General features: G+C 41.7%; 1 protein-coding gene across 1 annotated transcript in view; it reads left to right on the forward strand.

Annotated features, from left to right (window-relative positions):
* The window catches only part of zfpm2a (zinc finger protein, FOG family member 2a), an 86,932-nt gene that overhangs the window by 31,871 nt on the left and 35,037 nt on the right, over positions 1-20,024 (forward strand). Inside the window, exon 5 of the mRNA XM_053327633.1 lies at positions 10,141-10,252. Within this exon, the coding sequence (XP_053183608.1) occupies positions 10,141-10,252 (112 nt within the window). The remainder of the gene's footprint in view (positions 1-10,140; positions 10,253-20,024) is intronic.

Here is a 20,024-nt window from a genome sequence, read left to right on the forward strand (position 1 = left end):
AAAACACCAGACATTATCAGGACTAACAGGATTTGAATTTCTGTGTTGGACACACAAATAATTTTGGCACAAAGAATGTGGCTTCATCTAATGAAATAATGGGCCCAAATTTTAGGCGGAGAACCAATTTGTGATTGCATGCATCAATTATTTCTTGGGTTTAAACCAATATCAGGGCTGAGGTCTCTTCAGATGGGTAAAATGGTAATTATCTGGCCTGCTTTCCCTTGCTCAATGTCATCCATATATTTATCAATCGCATTATCAATGGTTTTCATGTTCTTAACATGTAATGTGAAAGAGGGGAGACATCTGAGACAGTTCTATAGACATAGCATTTAAAATATATAAATAAACAGATATAATATGATGTCTGATATGATATGATGTCTGTTTGTGAGTCAGATGGAGAAAGGGTTGCATGCTGTAGTGAAAGACACTCTTTTTTTTGTTATTTATATTGTACAAGTCTGTTCTCTCTGTGCAAGTGTCTGTGTGCATGGCTGGAATCACTGCTGCCCACAGCTCCATGTATTACTATAGCCATGAAGCACTCAGTCAGCCAGCTAGTCAGAGCTATTATGGCCACGGCCAAGCTACACTGTTTGAGAGATAATGCATGGTTGACTTGATCTACAAGTGAACCTGACATTTTGCTTTCCTTACATCACAACACAACTACCCAAACTGATATGGCAGGTCCCCCCTGATAAGCAGAGCAGGACTCACTGATTTGCTTTGTGCTCACTGTAGTGGCTGCACGCTTTACTCAAACATACTAAGGATACATTCACTACATCATAACACAAATACAAAGATGGAGATCATTTGCAGCATAATTCATAATGCAGTTTTGGTTCAGAGGGAGTTTGTTTTTTTTAATCTATGAATATATTATTTTCATGTTATAATAATAGCAAATGGTAATGAAAGTGAAACCATAGTTAGGGATGATAGCAGTATTTCCTCAGAATTAAAAATCACATTTTTCACAAATCCTGTTGCTCATATCACAAAGATCAAAGCTTCTTTTTATCTTCTCAAAAGGGATAAAAACATTAAACATTGACAGTGTTTTGTGTTTTTATCCTTTCACATTTTTCGTCATCTACCACTGCTAGAAAACCACCAAACTTAAGCTTACACCTTCCTCCTATTTTGTAGCACAAAGTAACATCTTGTGCTGCAAAGCAATACAGCAGATTTCTTTCCAAATCAGATCAAATCAGATTTATTGAAGTGGAAATGTTGCTGGAAAAGTTCTGAAATGCCTCAGGCTAGTATTTCGGTTTGTTTTTCCTGGTATTATTAATCACTACGATGTGGGCATGTGTTATTCTGTACATCTCCCACCTAGAGAACATTACGTCTCTCTATGTAATGACACTGTCGATATGACCACTCTACTTTATTAGATAGACTGGCAGCTGTCTGCATGCAACAGCAGCAGCAGCAGAGCAAAACTAGTGATGGGTCCAGGTCCTGGGGGGCCACTCTTGACACCCGCAGGGGCTCAAGGGTGAGCTGGTGTCCCTGTCCCCTTTGCAACTCTCTGGATGTATGCTGTCTGTCGGTGACCCATCAGGGAGAGACACAGTCTGGATAGCAAACTGTCACACTGAGGAGATGCAGTATCTGTATGCTTATATGGTTTTAGTATGTCACACACACATACAGCATGATATGAACATTAACATTCATGAACAAATGTTCCATTCGGAATGGCATAACGCTTATACAAGTCACACACTATCACTTACACACTTATCTCCAGAGTTTTATGAATTTGAACGACTACCTGCAGCAGATTTGGGGAGATGCTCCTTTAACTGTGACGCACCTTGCTTTAAAGGAGCCAACAAACAAGCAAAGCATGGTGTCAGTCTTTGCAGAATGTTAGTCTAACAGGCAACGAAGCTCATAACTCCCCGGCTTCACACATATCGCCTTGTTTTACAGTACGCAATATGTCTTCCCAAATGAATGATTATCCAACACTTCAATACACAACAGACCTCTATTGCAGCAAAGGCGCAAGAGGAAGAAGAGGAAGCAGAAAAGAAAGAAAAGTGAAGTAAAGTTGAGTGGTGCCAGCTGCTTTGCCATCTGTCACTGTCATGGTTGTACTTGTGATATGTTGAAAAAACTTTCTTGAGAAGTGCTGGAGATAATCCTCAATTGTTTCCATTTGCAAGGCCTTGATAGTCCTCTCGGTATTCTAGCAGAAAGTGAGTTCAGAGTGGGGGTTTGGTGGAAGTTAGAGATGGGTGATCATCCCCCTTAACAGTTGAAGTTTTTAAGAATTGAAGTGTAGGTTATTAGAAGGTGGGTTAATCAAACCAGGCAGCAATCTTTAAGGTATCGCCAAAATGAAAGAAAAGTATTGTCAATCTTACACATTCTGCTGTTTTCTTCTCCTCTTTGCCTTTTGCTCTTATTGGCGAGAGAAGCAGAGAAACACAGAGGCTTTGCTTGCTTCACCTCCTTCAGAGAAAGAAGGACGGCCACCCTACAGGGAGGCAAAACCCCTGCTGGTGGACCTTGATAAGTCCTCGCTGTCCTCTGTCCTGGCCTTAGCCCTCTGATCCTCAGCCTAGTTGGCTCAGGGCCTACCAAAGACAAAGCTTTGTCAAAATGACTCAGGACGGATGAACGACCAAGCAGAAAAATTGAAGTCCTCTGACCAAAAAAAAAAAAAAAAAAAAAAAAGGGTTAGCGTCAGGTTAGTATTGAAGATAAGAAAGCTGATAGTTGCTGTAGGAGATGAAGGTCTGGACAGTGTCCATTTGCTCCCTGGTGGTCCAGCAGAGCCTCATTAGATGGATGTGTGCGAAGCTGTCAAAGCAGGAATATTATACTACGGGGTCGTCAGCAAACTAATTGGGTAACAAAGACCATTTCCAGCTCGAGAAACCCATCTTTTAACAGTCCGTGTGCTGAGACTCTGATAAGAGAGTTCACGTCTAATGCATTTAGCGAGGGGCAAGTTCACCATCTTTATCTTATTTACTTAACTTGGTGTAAATATTGTTGGTCTTTTACGGTGGATTTAGTAAGACCCCATTTCTCTGAAGTGCACCCAAAGATCAAACTATTGAACACTGCGGCAGTATGGAGATGATCAGGTGGTATGCAAATCACAGATTACCTTTGTTCAGCGTGTTCGTCATTACAACATAGTTAAGCTATGGAATACATTTCACGTGTTTCTTTGCTTTGTTCCTACAGTCTCCGCTGATTTTTAATTCATTGTACTTTGCGCTGTGTTTATTCTAATTGTTATTCCACACACCTATGTATAGATAGAGCTCTGTTTCTGAATCAGGAGGTGAGATTGGCTGTACAGAGAGAGTCTCCTGAAATATAAAATCACATACAGAAGATGCTATTCTAATGCATCATGAAATTTATGACTCCACCAGAGAAGAGAGGGGAGTTCAAAAGAATATTAAAATCCAATACCTAAAGGGGGGCACAGAGGTTTATCTAAAGTCAGGGGCTTTATTCAAGCATCATGCCTGCTATTTTATTGTTTGTCTTTATTTACTGCCTCTGACTGATCCTAGTCTTCCATGTGTGGTTATGAGAGCAGGGATTTGTTATGACCCCATTGACTGATTGACTCCTGAGTTCCTTTTCTTCCTTCTTTGAAGAAATCCCCCCCCATCCGCATGTTTATTCCCAACAGAGAAAGAGTGGATCTGTCCAGAGTATATGCCACCTGCCACCTTGACCCCCAGGGGCCATGGTAATATCCATACAGGTGAACATTACTGGCTCCGGGTTCCCTATTATGTTCCCTCACACAGCTCCTCTCTGCTCCGGGAGTCAGCCCTAACATACATGCAAAAAGATCAAACAAGTCCTTCCCAATTGAATTCAAATGGGAAATTTTGAGTAATTCAAACAGTGAGTAGTGAAGCGACGGGGCTGTTCTGTCCCCTGACCAAAGCCAAACACAAGAAGTACACGTGTGCATGCGTGCGCCTCCGTACCTCCGAGACACGATTAAGTCCTGGAGCACACGCATTACAAATTCAGCTTTCTCTTGTTTACAACTTCAAATAGTTCTCAGGACATACGCATTATACAACGCAGTATACACACATTTACTTGTGAAGTCGAATTAAACATTCTCCACTACAAAGAAAGTTGAGGGACATTGTCAAACGCTGCTGCGGGGCTAGAGAAGGTGGGGATGATTTGGTACTGTATATATAAGTTCTGACTGATTCAGGAGTGAGCGGCGATGTGTAAATGTAGAAGGAGAGAGTAGGAGACTATACGGAAGGAGAGGAAAGGAAGGGAGGCAGGGGTGGAGAAAGGGGGTTGCTTGTCTTCAGGGCAGGTACAGCTTATACTAAACTGTTTGGCTTTAGAGTTGGAGCACCTCAATGTGCCTGAAGGTCTTGAAGAATGGAGGCTAGATGGAGTCCCCACCCTCCCTCAGACTCTCTATTCTCCACTTTTCTCCACCCCGATTTACTTAGCTCCAGTTCCAGTTTTTTTTTTTTTTAAATATGACAAAATAATTTCTAGATGAGCTGTTAATAATTTACTCCTTAATCAAAAATCCTGAGCAACCAATTATTACTGTGCTTTATTACAGCTCTGTTATGTCTGAAACAAGCGAGTGAACATACAGTAATCATGCCATGCCACCCATAGTCAATATAAATACAACCACTGTGAGCATTTCAATGGAGTGAAATAAGTAATAGCTAATGCAGCACATGAACTTTGATGCTTACAGTCCAGTCAGCAGGATAAAAGGTGATTTAAATGAGAAAATATTTATTCCCCATAGCGCCGCCATGATAGCAGCAGCCAAATAAAGGCACATACGCACAGTGATGGGTGTCCCTTTAAAGATTCCGGGAACAGCAGTGACTCTCTCAATTTAATCGATTTTAAAATGAAAAGTCAATTTAAGAAAGTTGAAAAGAGAAAGATGGGCTAAGGGAAGAAAAAAGCATTCTCTTGCACTCAAGCAGTAAACTAACTGCCGCACAGAGCAGGCAGAGATTTCAGCTGAATTATCTCCCACCTCACATTTGCTCTTAGGCAAGCAGTTTAAAAGCCAAGCGATTGAGCCAGTGATCCAATTTGAAATGCAGAAATGATTAGAGCAGCTTGCCTCATTTCATATCGAAATTCTCTGATTTATGACAGGGCACCAGCCAAGATCTATCTCTAAAGGGAATTAGTGTGCAATTCCTGCATATTTCTGTTATTTAGTCTCCCAATAGCAGATGCTATAGCCTTAGAGAGAGGGAGAGAGAGAGAGAGAGAGAGAGAGAGAGGAAGAGAGAGAGAGAGTGGGGGTGAAAAAGGAATGAAAGCGGTATGTAGGTATCTTTTCATTTCAGCAGATGTAACCATGGCCATTTAGAAGAGGAGAAAATGACACAAAAGCAGACTTGAGAAATGGAGGCATTTCCCACTTTATGTAGGATGTTGACAGAGAATCTTATTTCAGGGGCGCAATGAAAAATATGCGGTGCCTAACTAAGCATATACACAGCTTTTTTCCCCCAGCATGGATAGTGGTGGGAGACATAGACTGTGAGGTTGGCTTTGGCCATTTATTCAACAAAAAAGACCCTTGCAACCCATCCATCCTTGAGGCTAAGAAAATATTAATACGCAGAGCGATAACGAGGGCTAGAGGAAAATCTCCCTTAATGAAATTTCCAGTTGACCACATGCAATTTGTTTCATCGCAGTGAACAACTAATTGCAATGGACGTTATCAAGGTGTGAGTGTGCTGTCTGCTGTAAACTGACTGGTAAAACAGGTACAAATCCTTTATCCTCACTCCCATGTTAGAAACAGAGAACATATAAACTTGACATAACCCATACATAAGCTTGTTTTTCTTTTTTTTTGTTATATTTATACCGCTGGCATCGTCTGAAAAGGACGAGACGTATTCGGATAATTTAAGACATGTTACAGAGGGTGTTACACTGGTCAAAATGTAATGCAGGGGAGGGGAAAGTCAAATGTATTAATCAGTCATTCGTTTAGAAATCAGCTGGAGAGCAGATTTCTGAAAGCAGGGTTTATTGAGAGAGAGAGAGAGAGGAGAGAGAGAGAGAGGGAAAAAAAGGAGAAACAGGCAATATTCAAAGGATGTTTACAGCATTATTTAACTGTAGTATTACGTGTTTTTGTTTCAAAATGGCACTCCTTCATACCAAGTGGGTGTTGAAAGCGGAATGTATAAAGCCAATGCATGTCTTGAGATATTCAGACAGAGTGGTTTTGATCTCTCAGTTGTCTAAATCCTGCAGCTGTGGGATCAAGACAGATACAGTGCCAGTCAGTGACCTTGGTGGAGGGAAGGGGGGGGATAGAAAAGAAAAAAAGAAAAAAAGAAAGAAAAAGCGATGAGGAAAATAATCATTCCCACCAAGGTTTGTATCGATTTCACCTGCCCTGACCATGAAGCGGGTTAAGAGTAGCCAGTGGTGGTGAAATGGTCAGCGGTGATATCATTAGCTTGTTGTTTACACAGGGAAGCAGGGAGTTAGGAGAAGGCTGAGTGTCACAAGCCACTTTCTTCTTCACCTCCTTCAGCTGATCAGAGGATCATGGTATCAAGGAGGGATTAGTAGTGACTTGGGATTTGTGTGATTGGTTAATTTATTGCGGTGATGGCAGGTCTTTCATCTATGGCAACATTTAATCAGCGCAGCCACAGAGGCTATTACAGGTTAGCTCCTTTCTGGAGTCAGTCCGGCTGTGCCATCAGCTCTATCACAATTCCCCTGAAATTTCCAAATTATCTGGAACAGGCTTTAGCTTCTCAGTAATAAAAATTAGAACAGATTCCTGATAGAAGCTTTTGCTCACACAGGGCCAATTATAAATAGTACAGCCCTGCCTCGGAAGAGGAAAAGGGGAGGAAAAAAAAAATCCAACTCTGAGAGATGTGCACGGAACTTATCGTTCAGCCCCTGCTCCGCTCTGATCCAAATCCGTGTGGCTGAAAATTTATATTAGATTTTATCACAGAGGCCTAAGTCTAGAAAAATCAATGAAGGTTATCTTTTATGTTGCAGCAACTTGTGGAAATATTGATTTTCATTTTATAGCGAATTTGGAGCATCAGTTTGTAATCACTTCCGCGCTGACTACACTGTTTTGGTCACTGTATCTCTTACACGAGGAACGGTAACAGAGCTCAGGAAAAAAATAAATAAAAATAGCGAGAGAGTATTGAAACCACTGGAGTGAAGGCAGAGGGTGGATAAACCATAACACACTACATAGAGAGGAAAGCCGGGGGGGGGGGTTTACAGCCTCTGACTGAGCTGATAGACTGTAAACTGATATTAAACACTCTATCTATATAAATGTAAGACATATTTACTTGTTTTTATTTATTTGAACACCTATTGCAAACATATGATAGCAAAACATTGAATATATTCCACTTTTTTCTCATCTTTCACATCATAAAGAGAAAATGAAAATATGTATGCACATTTTTTTGCAACTTAACAATCCAACAGGGGTCAGCATATTTTACAAACTCCACTCAGTGTGCTTTTTGGGACAGGAAAGAGCCTATACCACACTATACGTCACATCCCCCCCCCCGGTTGTGTGGTTGTCGTGTAGAAGAGGAGTTTGTTACCATAAAGCCAGTTCATCATATGCTCCCTCGCTCCAGGGAAATCGTAATTTTCTGCCTGTCAATCTGCATTTCTCCTGGCCTCGGCCACTTAGGCCAACTGATGCGGTCGTACAAATGTTTTCATTTGCATTTGCAGACGCTCCTCCCCGCAGTGACGCCACTGTGTCTTAATCCCAAATATGTTGTGCGCAGTTGCTCTCGTGCATTCCTTTGTCTTTGTGACGGCTGGTACATGCAGCAATTCTTTACAAAGCGCACCACTATTGTCACTACGGATGCATTATGTAAATCTGCACTGAGATACTGTCATGGGCTGTTGCTGCTCAGTTTCTAACAAAAAAGAAAGCAAAGAAAATAGTAGAAATGGACAATTAATTCAAAATAATACACAATACCCTTAGTTAGAAATGTAAAAGTTTCTATCACAGCAATAACTAAAGGAACAATTGTGACTAGTGCAGTCATTTCTAAAACATTTGTAGTGATTGCTTAACACTGGGAAGATGTCTAGTTAATGTGGTGTTTTGTTCCTGTTGGCTACATTAAGAGCAGCTGGAATATCATGAATTCCCAGAGGCTCAGAGGGACGGCAGAGAGGCCTCTCGCTGCTGAATAAGAGATGGCTCCAGTCTGAAGATCTAAGAAAGGGTTAATCTGATTCCCATTTCAGATAGTCGTCCTAGCAACAATCGGCCGGTCTGCTCTGCTCCTTTGACAGGGGTGTGAGATTTTCAGGTTAGCCAGATAGAAGACTTTATTGTGAGGCTAATTTGAAATGTGAAATCGAGGATGACTTAAATTACAGAGGTCTTCTCTCTCTCATCTGCTGCCAGGGCGGGATAAGAAGATGCCAGGAGAAGAAATAAGAATATCAACAGACACAATTTACTGTCTGTGTTTGATCAGTTTGGCAGGGGAGTTTGCCAATGTGCAGGGTTATATATATATATGTATGTATGTAAGGACTATTTAGAAATCTATCTTTATTTAGTGTCTGCATTTGTTTTCTTAATTTTCCAGGCACAAGTTCTCCCCGCCTCTGTGAGATGTTTTTTTTTTTTTTTTTTTTTGGTGCTATATTGTAAATAATGCTCTCTAAAAAAAATCAGTTTGTCCTCCAGCCTTTGAGTAGATAGAGTTCATGGAAAGAGAAATGGGCGGGTGGAGGAGGAGGGGGCATGCAGGTGCACTGCCGGAGCACAGTGCTCATCTCTTGTGCATATCTGTGCCAATTCAGACCTTTAACATGCTCAAGTGACATTTGCATTTATCCTTGAAGGTTGTTGCCTTGTGCGGGGGAGAAATAAGTGAAAAGCATGGGAGAGGACTAGTATTTTTCTGTTGCATTAGGCAGATGGACAGTGTCCTGTCGCTGCTTGCCTCAGATGGAAAAAGAAATGAAGTGTCGAGATTGCACCCCAACCCATTTTCTCTTAGCTAAACTATTTCTGTAACATCCTAATGAAGGAGGGCCCCGGGGTTCAAAAGTAATGGCCTTGAAATACTGACATTTTGCCTTTGAGTAATAGGCTACTGTACCCAGCTGCCTGAGACGCTGCTACTACCCCTCCAACACACACGCAGCAATACCAACACACCATTTTGCAAGAGCAGTGACAATGAAGCAAAAAAAAGGAGGAGGGGGGGGGGGGGGGTGACACCAAAATGAAATAAAACAGAAGAGAAAATCATATGAGGATAAATGCAGCAAGCAAATCTAGTCACACTGCACCACATGAATCTATTATGGTGGATGTTGCACTCTATCTCCCTCTTTTATTTTTTTCTTGCTGAGAAATAAAACTCCATGTTTGACCTCTGACCAAGAAGAAAAATGACCTTACACTTTCGGAATAATTTTCTGGCATATTATAAAAACTCTAACCTCAATCGCCCTTTGAAATGGATACTGATTCTTTAAATTCTTCCCTGCTTGTTTCAGGAAATAGTGAGATCCTGGCGATAGCGAGGCACAATGTGCCCAAAGTTCACCACTGAACACTCGCTTCCTTCTCTCTGAAAGTCATCGCCCCTTTTTTTTTCCTTTCTTTCTTTCTTTTTTTTTTTTTTTGTAATTCACAGACACCTGAGATGTTCTATTTAATCTGAGAGATCTGCTGCTGAATCATTGGGTTCAATCCTGGATGATAGTTCCTCCTTTTTGATACAACAGTAGCCTCTTGCTCCCATTTGTCTCCACTCCAACCACTACTGTAGCCTTTGTCTGTAGGCCATCACACACACACACACATACATGCACACACACACATGCACACAAAACCTGCCCTCATTCTCAAATCTTCCCAGCAATGTTAAAAAAGAAAAGAAAAAAAAGATTGGGGTGGAGTGGGTTGAGTTGCATGCTGTATAGTTTCTGAAATTGTGTGTTTATGGCCATTCAGAGCAGCTGAAGAGCGTAACTCAGTGGTTATTAATGTTTCTTTAATCACCAAAATAAGCAAATGATTAGTGTTTGTTATCTGTCCCCGTCCAGAAGACGAAGAGCACGGTCCCGGTGGTGCTGAGCGCCGGCCCCAGGTGGCTGCTGGATGTGACTTGGCAGGGAGCGGAAGACAACAAAAACAACTGTGTGGTGTACAGCAAAGGTAAGCAAGCAGCGCCGGCATCCTGTTATCTCTCCGCAGCGCAACACACCACACCACACCACGCCACAGCACCGCTGCAAACACACAGGCAATCCTCCATCCACTCAACTCCTGCCTGTCTCTCTTCCTCTGTCTCTGTCTGTCTCTGTACCTTTATTTTTATTTCATTATTTTTTTTACTTTTTCTCTTCTCTTCCTTGCTCTCCTTGCCTCTCAAAGTCACAAACACACACAAATAATTGCATGCACACAGCTGCAAGGACACACACACACACACACACACACACACACACACACACACACACACACACTTATGCACGCTCAGACATATGTGCACACACTCCAACACTTTATCTGTTTTTCTCATCCAAAGAGTAATTTATATCACTAAAACTCTGATTAGGAACTGAGAAACATCACTTGACACACAAAGTTAATGGTCTTTAGATTTCACAAGGTAATTAATGCCCCCTTTTTTTCCCCTCCTCTTTTATACTATATAAGTGAATCCCTATCTCAGTAGTAGATAGCAGACAAAGCACGAGTGGAGATGGGTTTGCCATTTTGCTTAATTTGCTCTCTTACTAATTCAGCAAAGCTTTAGCTGTATATCTATAATAAATCAGACATAGTCATACAAGCCCCACCAGGAATGGATTTATGTAAATATGTGCAGACAAAAAATACAACACATCTGTCATAAAAATCCATGTTGTTTATTCAAAATTGATCCTGAAAGCACAAAAAAAATCCTAAATGACCCACTGTCATAAAGCTAAACTCCTCAATCTGCTGCATTGTGTCCAGCAAACCCTCATTAAAACAACCCCAAACAGTGATCCGTAAAGGGCTCGGTTTGTTGCAGATTGTATGAGGAGATGCTTAAAACTGTATACAGCACTGACACCACAGTCTGTAGCTTCACTCCTCATGAAAGCGTGAGGCTTCCGCAGCTATAATTGGGTCTTGACGGGTGTTAACCAGCGAGACACAGCAAAATAAATACGTAAATAAAGATTTGTGTTTTGGATTCCAAAGGGTGAAGGAAAAAGGGGCCTCTATTTATCACTTTTCAAAAATGATTACCCCGTGACAATACCCCCAAAGCTGAAATGGAGCTTCTTCTCCCTCAAAGTGAATAAGTGGCAGGAGTGGGATTTGCAACCCGGATTTTCGGTCTCCCAATTCTCATCTACTAATCACTAGACTGCACTGGGGAGTTATCCTCTTAACCGGCTACTTAACTTTGTGCTCTTTATCACCAAATCATTAAAGTTTTGATAAGCTGTTAAAGAAGATTATGCACTTCTTTAAAATCTTCTAATCTTTTTGCTTGGAGACTGACTGTATGAAACAAAAAAAAAAGGGAAATAACAGGATTTCTCACTTTTTTTCCTTTTTTTCCCTTTTTTTTGTGTTAAATCTGGAGAATTTCCTCTGCCACTCTTCATACATGTATCGTGGAGATAGCATCACATGACAGCAGCATCAGCACCTCAGCTGTGTATCACTTACATCCTCTTTTGTTTGACACTTTCAGTTTGACCTTATTAAATTAAACACAATAACATCTCCAGACGTTCCCCCCCTTGCGAGAGTTTCTCTGTGTTGTACTGTGTAAGTTCATTACGGAGGAGGGGGTGGAGGGGGTGGGATCCTCCAAAAGAATCATCACATGCTTGCCAACTGATGATAAATGATAATAGAGAGAAATGAATACAAAGAATTAATTTAAATCTCAGAGTGGAAGTTAAATATCTCTTGTCACATCGTTGGAAGCTGCGTTCACTGAGCTGAAACACCATATAATTCTGTTCATTGTACTGTAGGTTTAGCATGTTTAGTTATGGAGGAATTGTATGTTTTATTATAAGCTGTTTCCAGAAGATTTCTTAATAATGTCCTCAAAAAAAAAAAACGTCTCCCATGCTGTTTTTTCCTCGCATCATGAAAACTTTAAAACCATCAAATATCAAAAATTTCAAGCTTTGTAATTCCATACTTCTTCAACAGCTTTGTAACAGCTTTGCCACAGAGCTTTGGAGAAATTGGTTGGATGTCCATTTTTGGGGTTGGGGGGGCTCTGTAACCAAAATTGTTCCACATTTTGCTCCCGGCAACATTTTTTTTTTTTTTTTTTCCTTAGCCTGACTGGGACTCAGTTAAGAAAGTGTTTGATGCTGTTGAAGGTTTTCAGCCGTTTGACTCTTGCGTCCGCTGTCCAAAGCCAGCCTGTGACTGGATTTTTATACCATCATTCTTCTTCATCACCGTTCAAATATTCCAATCTTGCACATGTTTGCACCCTCTGGAGGTGACATTGAAATTGAATGTCGATGAGCCGAGCGCGTTGAGTGAAAAATATTCAATCTTTGTCGAATTTCATATTGAATTTAGTCTCTTCGCCCCAGTTCTGAAGTGGAAAATGTTTATCGTGTCGACACTAGTACTGTGGATTGACTAAAGGCTCTTCAGAGTCCGACAGCAACATTCTTCCCACCACGAAAAGCTGAGGCCCAGATTGTTTATATCTTCACCCCGGTGCTGTTTCTCCTCTGTAGGCTGCTTCATTGCTCCCTGAGATGCGTAACTTATGGAAAACAGTGAATATCTCAATACACAGTATGCTTACAGAATATGTTTTGGCTCACGTTTCAGTGGTCTCGGCTTTCTTTATGGCTGCCTGCAAAGATAGTAGCAGTTCACTTTGGATGCTTGCCAGTGTGAATCTATGGGGGAGTATCTTTAAGTAAGGACTGGTGATTGGTTTGAGTGGCTGTAGCTTACTATTGGGTGTTCTGTGCTGTGATTTCTGCATTACTGCTCATCCTCTATCACCAATATGTCTCATTCAGGAAGTGTGGGAAATATGTGGAGAGGGAGAGAGGACAGGATACAGCAAAATGATTACCAGAGTGTGTAACAAGCAGTAGTTTCCTCATAGGACACCACTGGTTGTCAATGTATAGTGTAACATCATATATAGAGAGAATTACTGGCCTGTTTTGGAGATTGTATGATTCCTCTCACCAGCAAAACTTTCCTATTCTTAACTATTTGTATTTGGTGATTCAGCCTGTGTCATTTTATCCAGATGAACAGCAAGACAGGAACACTTTTATCCTTTTAAGAAATTACAAGTCACAGACCATGATTAATGTTTGAGGCATTAAAATGTCTCAAATTATGATTCCCACAGCCATTCCACCCAGATAAATTCTTCTTTGAATTACCGTTCTTAAAATGAGAGGCAGCAAGAGCCCTGAAGTGGAAGTGGAAAAGTGCAATATCTGTTTTTCCCAGGCTGTCAGCATGGCCCTGTTTGTTTTACATTAAACTCCCAGGAAGAGCCTTAGCAGCCAGCCATTACTAAAACTCTCAACTCTACTACTGCGCTAACTCATTATCAAGAAATCCACCTGGAACTCCCACAATGCTCTCCTCCACACTCCGACAGTTTCTTTGAACCGCTGAAGTTATAGAAACAGGCAGCAAGTCTGCAGAGTAATTATATATTACAGTAACGCTGGAGACCAGGGAGAGAGGGATAGAGAGAGAGAGAGAGAGAGAGAGAGAGAGAGAGAGAGAGAGGGAGAGGGACAGGGACAGGGAGATAGAGAAAGAGAAAGAGAAAGAGAGAGGATGACAGACAGGGACCCAGAGACAGTGAGAGAGATAGAAAACAGTTGAGAATATTCTGTATAGATAAACAACAGATTGATAAAGAATACAGCTGGAAAGTGGGATTTAACAAAAGAAGCAAATTCAACCCCACTTTGATTTTTGTCATCTAGCATTTCCCCGCTGAATATGTTACCAACAGAGGCTCAGTGTAAACTTTGCAAAACTGCCTGACTGGAAGATTTTTTAGTAACTTTAGCAAGCCAATAAACTTGAAGCCAGTTGTGATGCGTTACTGGAGTCAAACTGTTTGTTAAGTTTAAGGCTGGTGTTATTCTTTTTTCTTACTGTCAATAAATCCCATTGAAAAACAACAACAACAATAATGCATGTGGCCCTCTGCCACACGCAGAGTGGACTTGAAAAGCTCATTGCTACTGAAGATGTACATCTTTAACAACTGGTCCCAAATAAATTGGGGCTAAAAAAAAAAAAAAAAAAAGGCTACATCATTTCCTAAAACAGCTGGGCACTGTAGTTTTTAACAGCTGTAACTCAAACAGGAGGAGATATTATATTTGTCAGGGACTATTTTCAATGGCGGATTAATACATGTTCAGTATTCACAACATCAGGATGCTGTATACAGGATTGACTTAAATACACCACAGTGCCCATGTTCATCATAATAAAGGAGCATGTCTGTCAGTGCAACAGTGTGACTCACTGGTGTGTTTTTAATCGTTTTTGGACAACAAAGGAGCTCTATGACTAAAACATCTACAGCCTTACATTTGTTCTTTTTGGTTAACTCTTTCTGTAACCAATCAAGCCTAGTCTGAGATCATATTTATTGAAGAAATTTCAAAATTCCTACAGTATATTATGATCTTAAACCAAACCTCTCTCCTGCTACAGCGTGCAGACAGTAGACACAGTCACATTCGAGCAAACGGTTCAAGCAATAACAAGTGTCATTTTTAGGTCTGCTTGTACAATATATGACTTCATTCATTGTCAGCGTGAGCCTTCATTGTGCTTACCCCATTGTTACCTGATAACTGAGCCCACTGAAACTATACACACTCTATGTGACCACATTATGTGGCATTATTCAGAGGTCACCTAAACTTTTCAACTGTAAGCCTCTTAAGCCAGACCACATTCAGATACAGCATGTCCAATAAGTCTCCGGAGCAACTTAGCCCATTGTTCGTTCAGAAATTGACCAATGTAACTAGGCCGTTTTACATAAGCCCGGACAGTGCAGAATTAGCTAACTCGCTGTGTCTTTGTATTATTTCATATTCTCTAAGTCCTCACAATCAGATCCTTTTTTTATGCCTCCATTTCATTTCCATTGCTCCACAGCTGAAGACCTCTGAGGCATAAGATGAACTAGCATGACCTGTCTGGACAGATGTAGTATCTATTTGACTTTTTTTTTTAATAAAACCAGCTTTAAATCACTACTGGAATGTACTGTATAAAGACATTTGTAGGGTTTTTTTCCCCCCACCACCACCAGAAATGAAAGCGTAAAAACTGCACTGTTTCCTGCACTGCTCCCTGGCAGCATGCAGCATTAAACAGTGAGAGGAGACTCTTACAGTTCAAAATTTAATTGTTCATTTCAACCCTCCTCTTTTAAAATGACTGCGGCGAATAGGAGGTGCGAGGGTTATTATCTGTTATCTGGGAACATAGCGAAATAGTGTGACTGAATAATAACTAAACAACTGACACAATGTAAAAATTTCATTATCAGTGTATTAAAACAAAATTGTACCCTAAAGGAGTCCCCACCACAGCTCCGAGCAGCCGACTAATTATGTTTAATTAAAAGACAACAGAGATCAACAGAATCGTTTTCATTAGGAAATTATTAATGATTCCACTGCAACAATAATTGATTGCACTGAGCCACGCGATAACTCGGTACGGTCAGGCTGGAGTGAGCCGGGTGGAGAGGAGCGGCTGGTATAGGCATTTGGCAGCTGTTGAGTAGCGTGTCTTGCAGCTGAAGCTTCCACATTAGCAATTGAGGAGAAGTTATAAAGCTGGCTTTAAGGAAAGAGGAGAGAGAGAGAGAGAGAGAAAGAGAAAGAGTGGTGGGTTAAGGATAGCAAAATCCAAATCATACGGCAATCTGAGAGGACTTAACCATCCCACACATGTATTTAGGAGCGCAGGCATTCATGCACATACAAGCACACACATTTTTTTGTACACATAACCAAGACAGGAACACACACTTTTATTATTTTCTCCTGTCTACAAACATATACAAGAGGGCGTTTTCTTTTTTTTTTCTCCCCCTCTCCTGTCTCACTCGTAAGCATATAAACTACATGCACGCACACACACACACACACAAACACACACACACACACACACACACACACACACACACACACACACACTTTGTTGCTGCTCCTTTCAGAGCCATGTGAAAGACGTCAGCTCCAGACGCTTCCTCCGACAGCCTTTTATGTGCATTGTTCTCCCCGCTGCGCAGGCAGTTTCCCTGTGCTAGACAGTATAGCACAAGCACCAGACACCACACTCTGCCACAGCACCCACATTCACCGCGAAAGCACAGGCACGCACGAGCACGCACACAGACCAAACGCCATTACCTCAAATTCACATAATGGCTGCTGACACATATATGTCCATCTGTATTCAGTGTGGACTAAGCCTTGAGACAAAAAACAACAAAACGGAGAGAGAATGTAAAAGGAGTGATGGGCACTGATGAGGGACAAGATTGTTCTTTTCATTTATCACTGTGTAACATTTTGGAGCTGTGGTCTTGGACGCTTGCACGCACATTTTGGAGTATGTGCTTGTGATTTGTGTTGTGCGCGTGTATGTGTGTGTCTGTGAGTATAGCTGGTCGTCCTTGTATCAATGCCACGAAGGGTGTCAGGCTAATGAGCGTGGGCTGTCCTTAGAGCAGGAGGGTTTGGGTTGTGCCATTCACTCTGCATATTTAAATGCCTTGTAGAGCTTAAGTAGGCCCACTTTTCCATGTCAGGGCAGCGTTCAAATCCTGCTGCGACCATTAATTATGATACCATTGTGCTCCAGTGTGGCTAATAAGAGTGATGTATTGCACCCTCGTGGCATTATAATCATCTGAGTGAAGTACCTGGACTACACTGAGCTCGCTTTAAGCACCGCGTTTAAAAAAAGAAAGAAAGGAAAGAAGGAAGGAAAAAAAAAACACACACAGGAGTGTAGAGGAAGCTTCTTCTCTGCACTCTGTCCGTCTCTACCGCTGGCTGTAGTGGTTAATGCTTCCACATGAGAGCGTGTCACAGATTTAACTTCTCTATAATTGTATAATCAATGATGAGAAATGCTTTGGTATTGATCACGCCAGGAAGGGCTGATTGTGTGTCTGGGAGTGAAGGCGGCGTACACACACACACACACACACACACACACACACACATGATCTCGGGGCTCGTGCACAAGTCCACAGGCATCAGAAAGCAGATATGAGTCATTGTTTTCCTCCTCATCCGTGCATGTGCGGCGCTCTCTCTCCTATCTGCGCTGTATAAGCATGTTGTATGAGCTATCTGCCTTGCTTTCGCGGATGTCTTTGAACGCTGAACTGGTTAAGTGGATTTTGAGGAGCTGCTTCTTAATATTTGGAGCATGTCTCTCCAGTATTTGAATGTGTTCTATACAGATGGGGGAAAAAGATCACATTTTATTACATTAATCACTGCAAGTTAATGTGATTATATGTACTTTATATTTCTCTTCTTAACTTCCCTCCCTTAACGGCATAATCAATGACCGTTTTTATATTCATTGAAAAATTTCCGCGGATATGAAAATAAGCTTCCGCGAGGTTTTTTAATCTACTGCGGGATCTTGAGTCAGTAATTAAAGAGTCCATTCTGTGTGTGTCTTCAAAAAGCCCTTAGCCTGCTTTTAGGCCTGGGTATGATCCAGCCCACCGCCCCCATCTCTGCTGTGGTAAGTAGGTGTGAAAAGCATTGTCAGTGTGCTTCAGGATAAAGCCCTGCTGTTGGATGCCATTGGTCAGAGTCAACCCCCCCCCCCCCCTTTTACACACACACACACACACACACACACACAAATACACACAAGATCTAGGAGCAGGTTGAGAAGAAGAGTATATATGTGTGTGTGCGTGGGGAAGAGAGGATGTAGGGGGTCGTGGAGGGGTATGTGTGTGTGTGTGTGTGTGTGTGTGTGTGTGCAGGGATAACCAGAGACAAAAGCTGAGAGCTGGAGAGAGGGGCCTTTCTGCACATCCGCACTGCTTCTTTTTTTTTTTAAGCAAGGGGGGTTGAGAGGGGTGGGTGGGGGGGTTTGTACCTTTTTATCAGACTTGAGGGGGGTCACAGTGTATGTGTGCGTGTGTGTGTGTGTGTGTGTGAGAGAGAGAGAGAGAGAGAGAGAGAGAGAGAGAGAGAGAGAGAGAGAGTTGGAGGGACAGAGATAGAGGAATCACCGGGGTGGAGGGGTGTTTAGATCGTCAGTCAGCGTGATGGAAAACCACACGGTTAAAGTCTCTCTGAGGGTTGACACAAGACTGCACCGAGTGGAACTAAACAAGTGAAACTGAGTCTAGGTGAAAGTCTGATGCGCTGATGGAAAGAGGAGATGATCATACTATGAAGAGAGAAAAAAAAGCCCACAGAGGAAATGGAATCTGACAGCGGAAGAAAAACACAGATGTAGCCTTGAAAAGAAAAACATACAAACACTGACTGTTACTGTGATTATTATAGTTTAGCAAATAGAGTCACAGCAATTCCACTCAAGCCCTTTAGCGTCCACTGATCCAGGGTCCATTTTTCCTTTGATAATGTATACCCCCTGCAAATCAATTTTTAGGTCGGGCGAAACATAATCAGATTTTCTGGGGAGAAACAGCTCGACACATTACAAAATTGTTTTGTGGGGTCGCCGCTGTGTTCATGCAGCAGAACTCAGCGATAACCTTTATACATACCTTTGCAGCTAATCCATTTTATTGATTGTACATCCACCTGCATGGAAAAAAACACATAGCCCCATAGTCTTTAGAGCGGCGTATCAGTGTGATATCGCAGTTTTTCTTTTCTCATTGAAGACCACTGCAAGCCACCTCTAGCACTAGTACCTTATCTGCAGGTTGTTTTATCATGCAATCTGGTCAAAGGATCATAGCTATTCTACCCCTTTTAAAGTCCAATGCCATGGGTAAGGACACAAGGATGCATGAGGGTGGTTCAACAAATAGCTGCGAGGGTGTAGAAGCAGCAATTTGGGAATGTGATACTTAGTAAATTTGTGAGTAATCCTGCAAGAAGCATGGTGGAAACATCGTTGTTAGAATTATGTGGAAAAAAACTGCAATCAACGTTGGATATTGGATGATTCAGCAAAAAGACTGCATCCAATGCCAACTTCTTAAAAATAGTAGATCAGTCATGACATGACAGATCCAAATTCACTAGTTTTTTGTCGGTGTCATTATAAAATTCAGTGTTTCTGCTGTCAGTGTTCATTTACATGCAAAGAACATTCTGGGTTTTGTCCATATTCTGAAAAAGGACAATATTCCCACTCAGCTGTTTACATAGCTAATGAAAATGAATATTCTGCTAATGTTCCCATTTACATGCAGAGAGTTTTCAGGGTTTCCCTCTGCTCCAATGGGAACGGGAATCACAAGATCTCTGCAGGCAGTGAGGTGAAAAACATTAGTGAGCTGCTGCCTCACATTTATAAGTGATATTGATATGACTGATATCATACATTTATAATTACAGGCACACCCAGTACCCAGATTGTCCCATGATGTTTACCACACTCTTGTGTGTTTTTGGTGCATCACACCAGGTTGTCTCCATCAGTCCATGGCTGCATGTCAGGATCACAACCAATCCCCTCTGTCCCCGTCGTGGAGAAGGCACGCTCTGTTTTTCCAGCCTGCCCTAAACAGCTCTCCTCTCCCCTCTCATTCCTCTCCTCTGTATGCCTTCCTGCTCCAGCATATGTCATTTTGCCTGCGCAGGGGTGCGTTACACAACCAGCACATCATGCATCTCTATCCCAGCCTTGCAAACTGTTGGCTAGTTGGTTTGTTTACACCACACAGAGCTTACAGTTCACAGGC

Source organism: Scomber japonicus, chromosome 10 (genome assembly GCF_027409825.1).
Source record: "Scomber japonicus isolate fScoJap1 chromosome 10, fScoJap1.pri, whole genome shotgun sequence".
Classification (NCBI taxonomy): Eukaryota; Metazoa; Chordata; class Actinopteri; order Scombriformes; family Scombridae; genus Scomber; species Scomber japonicus.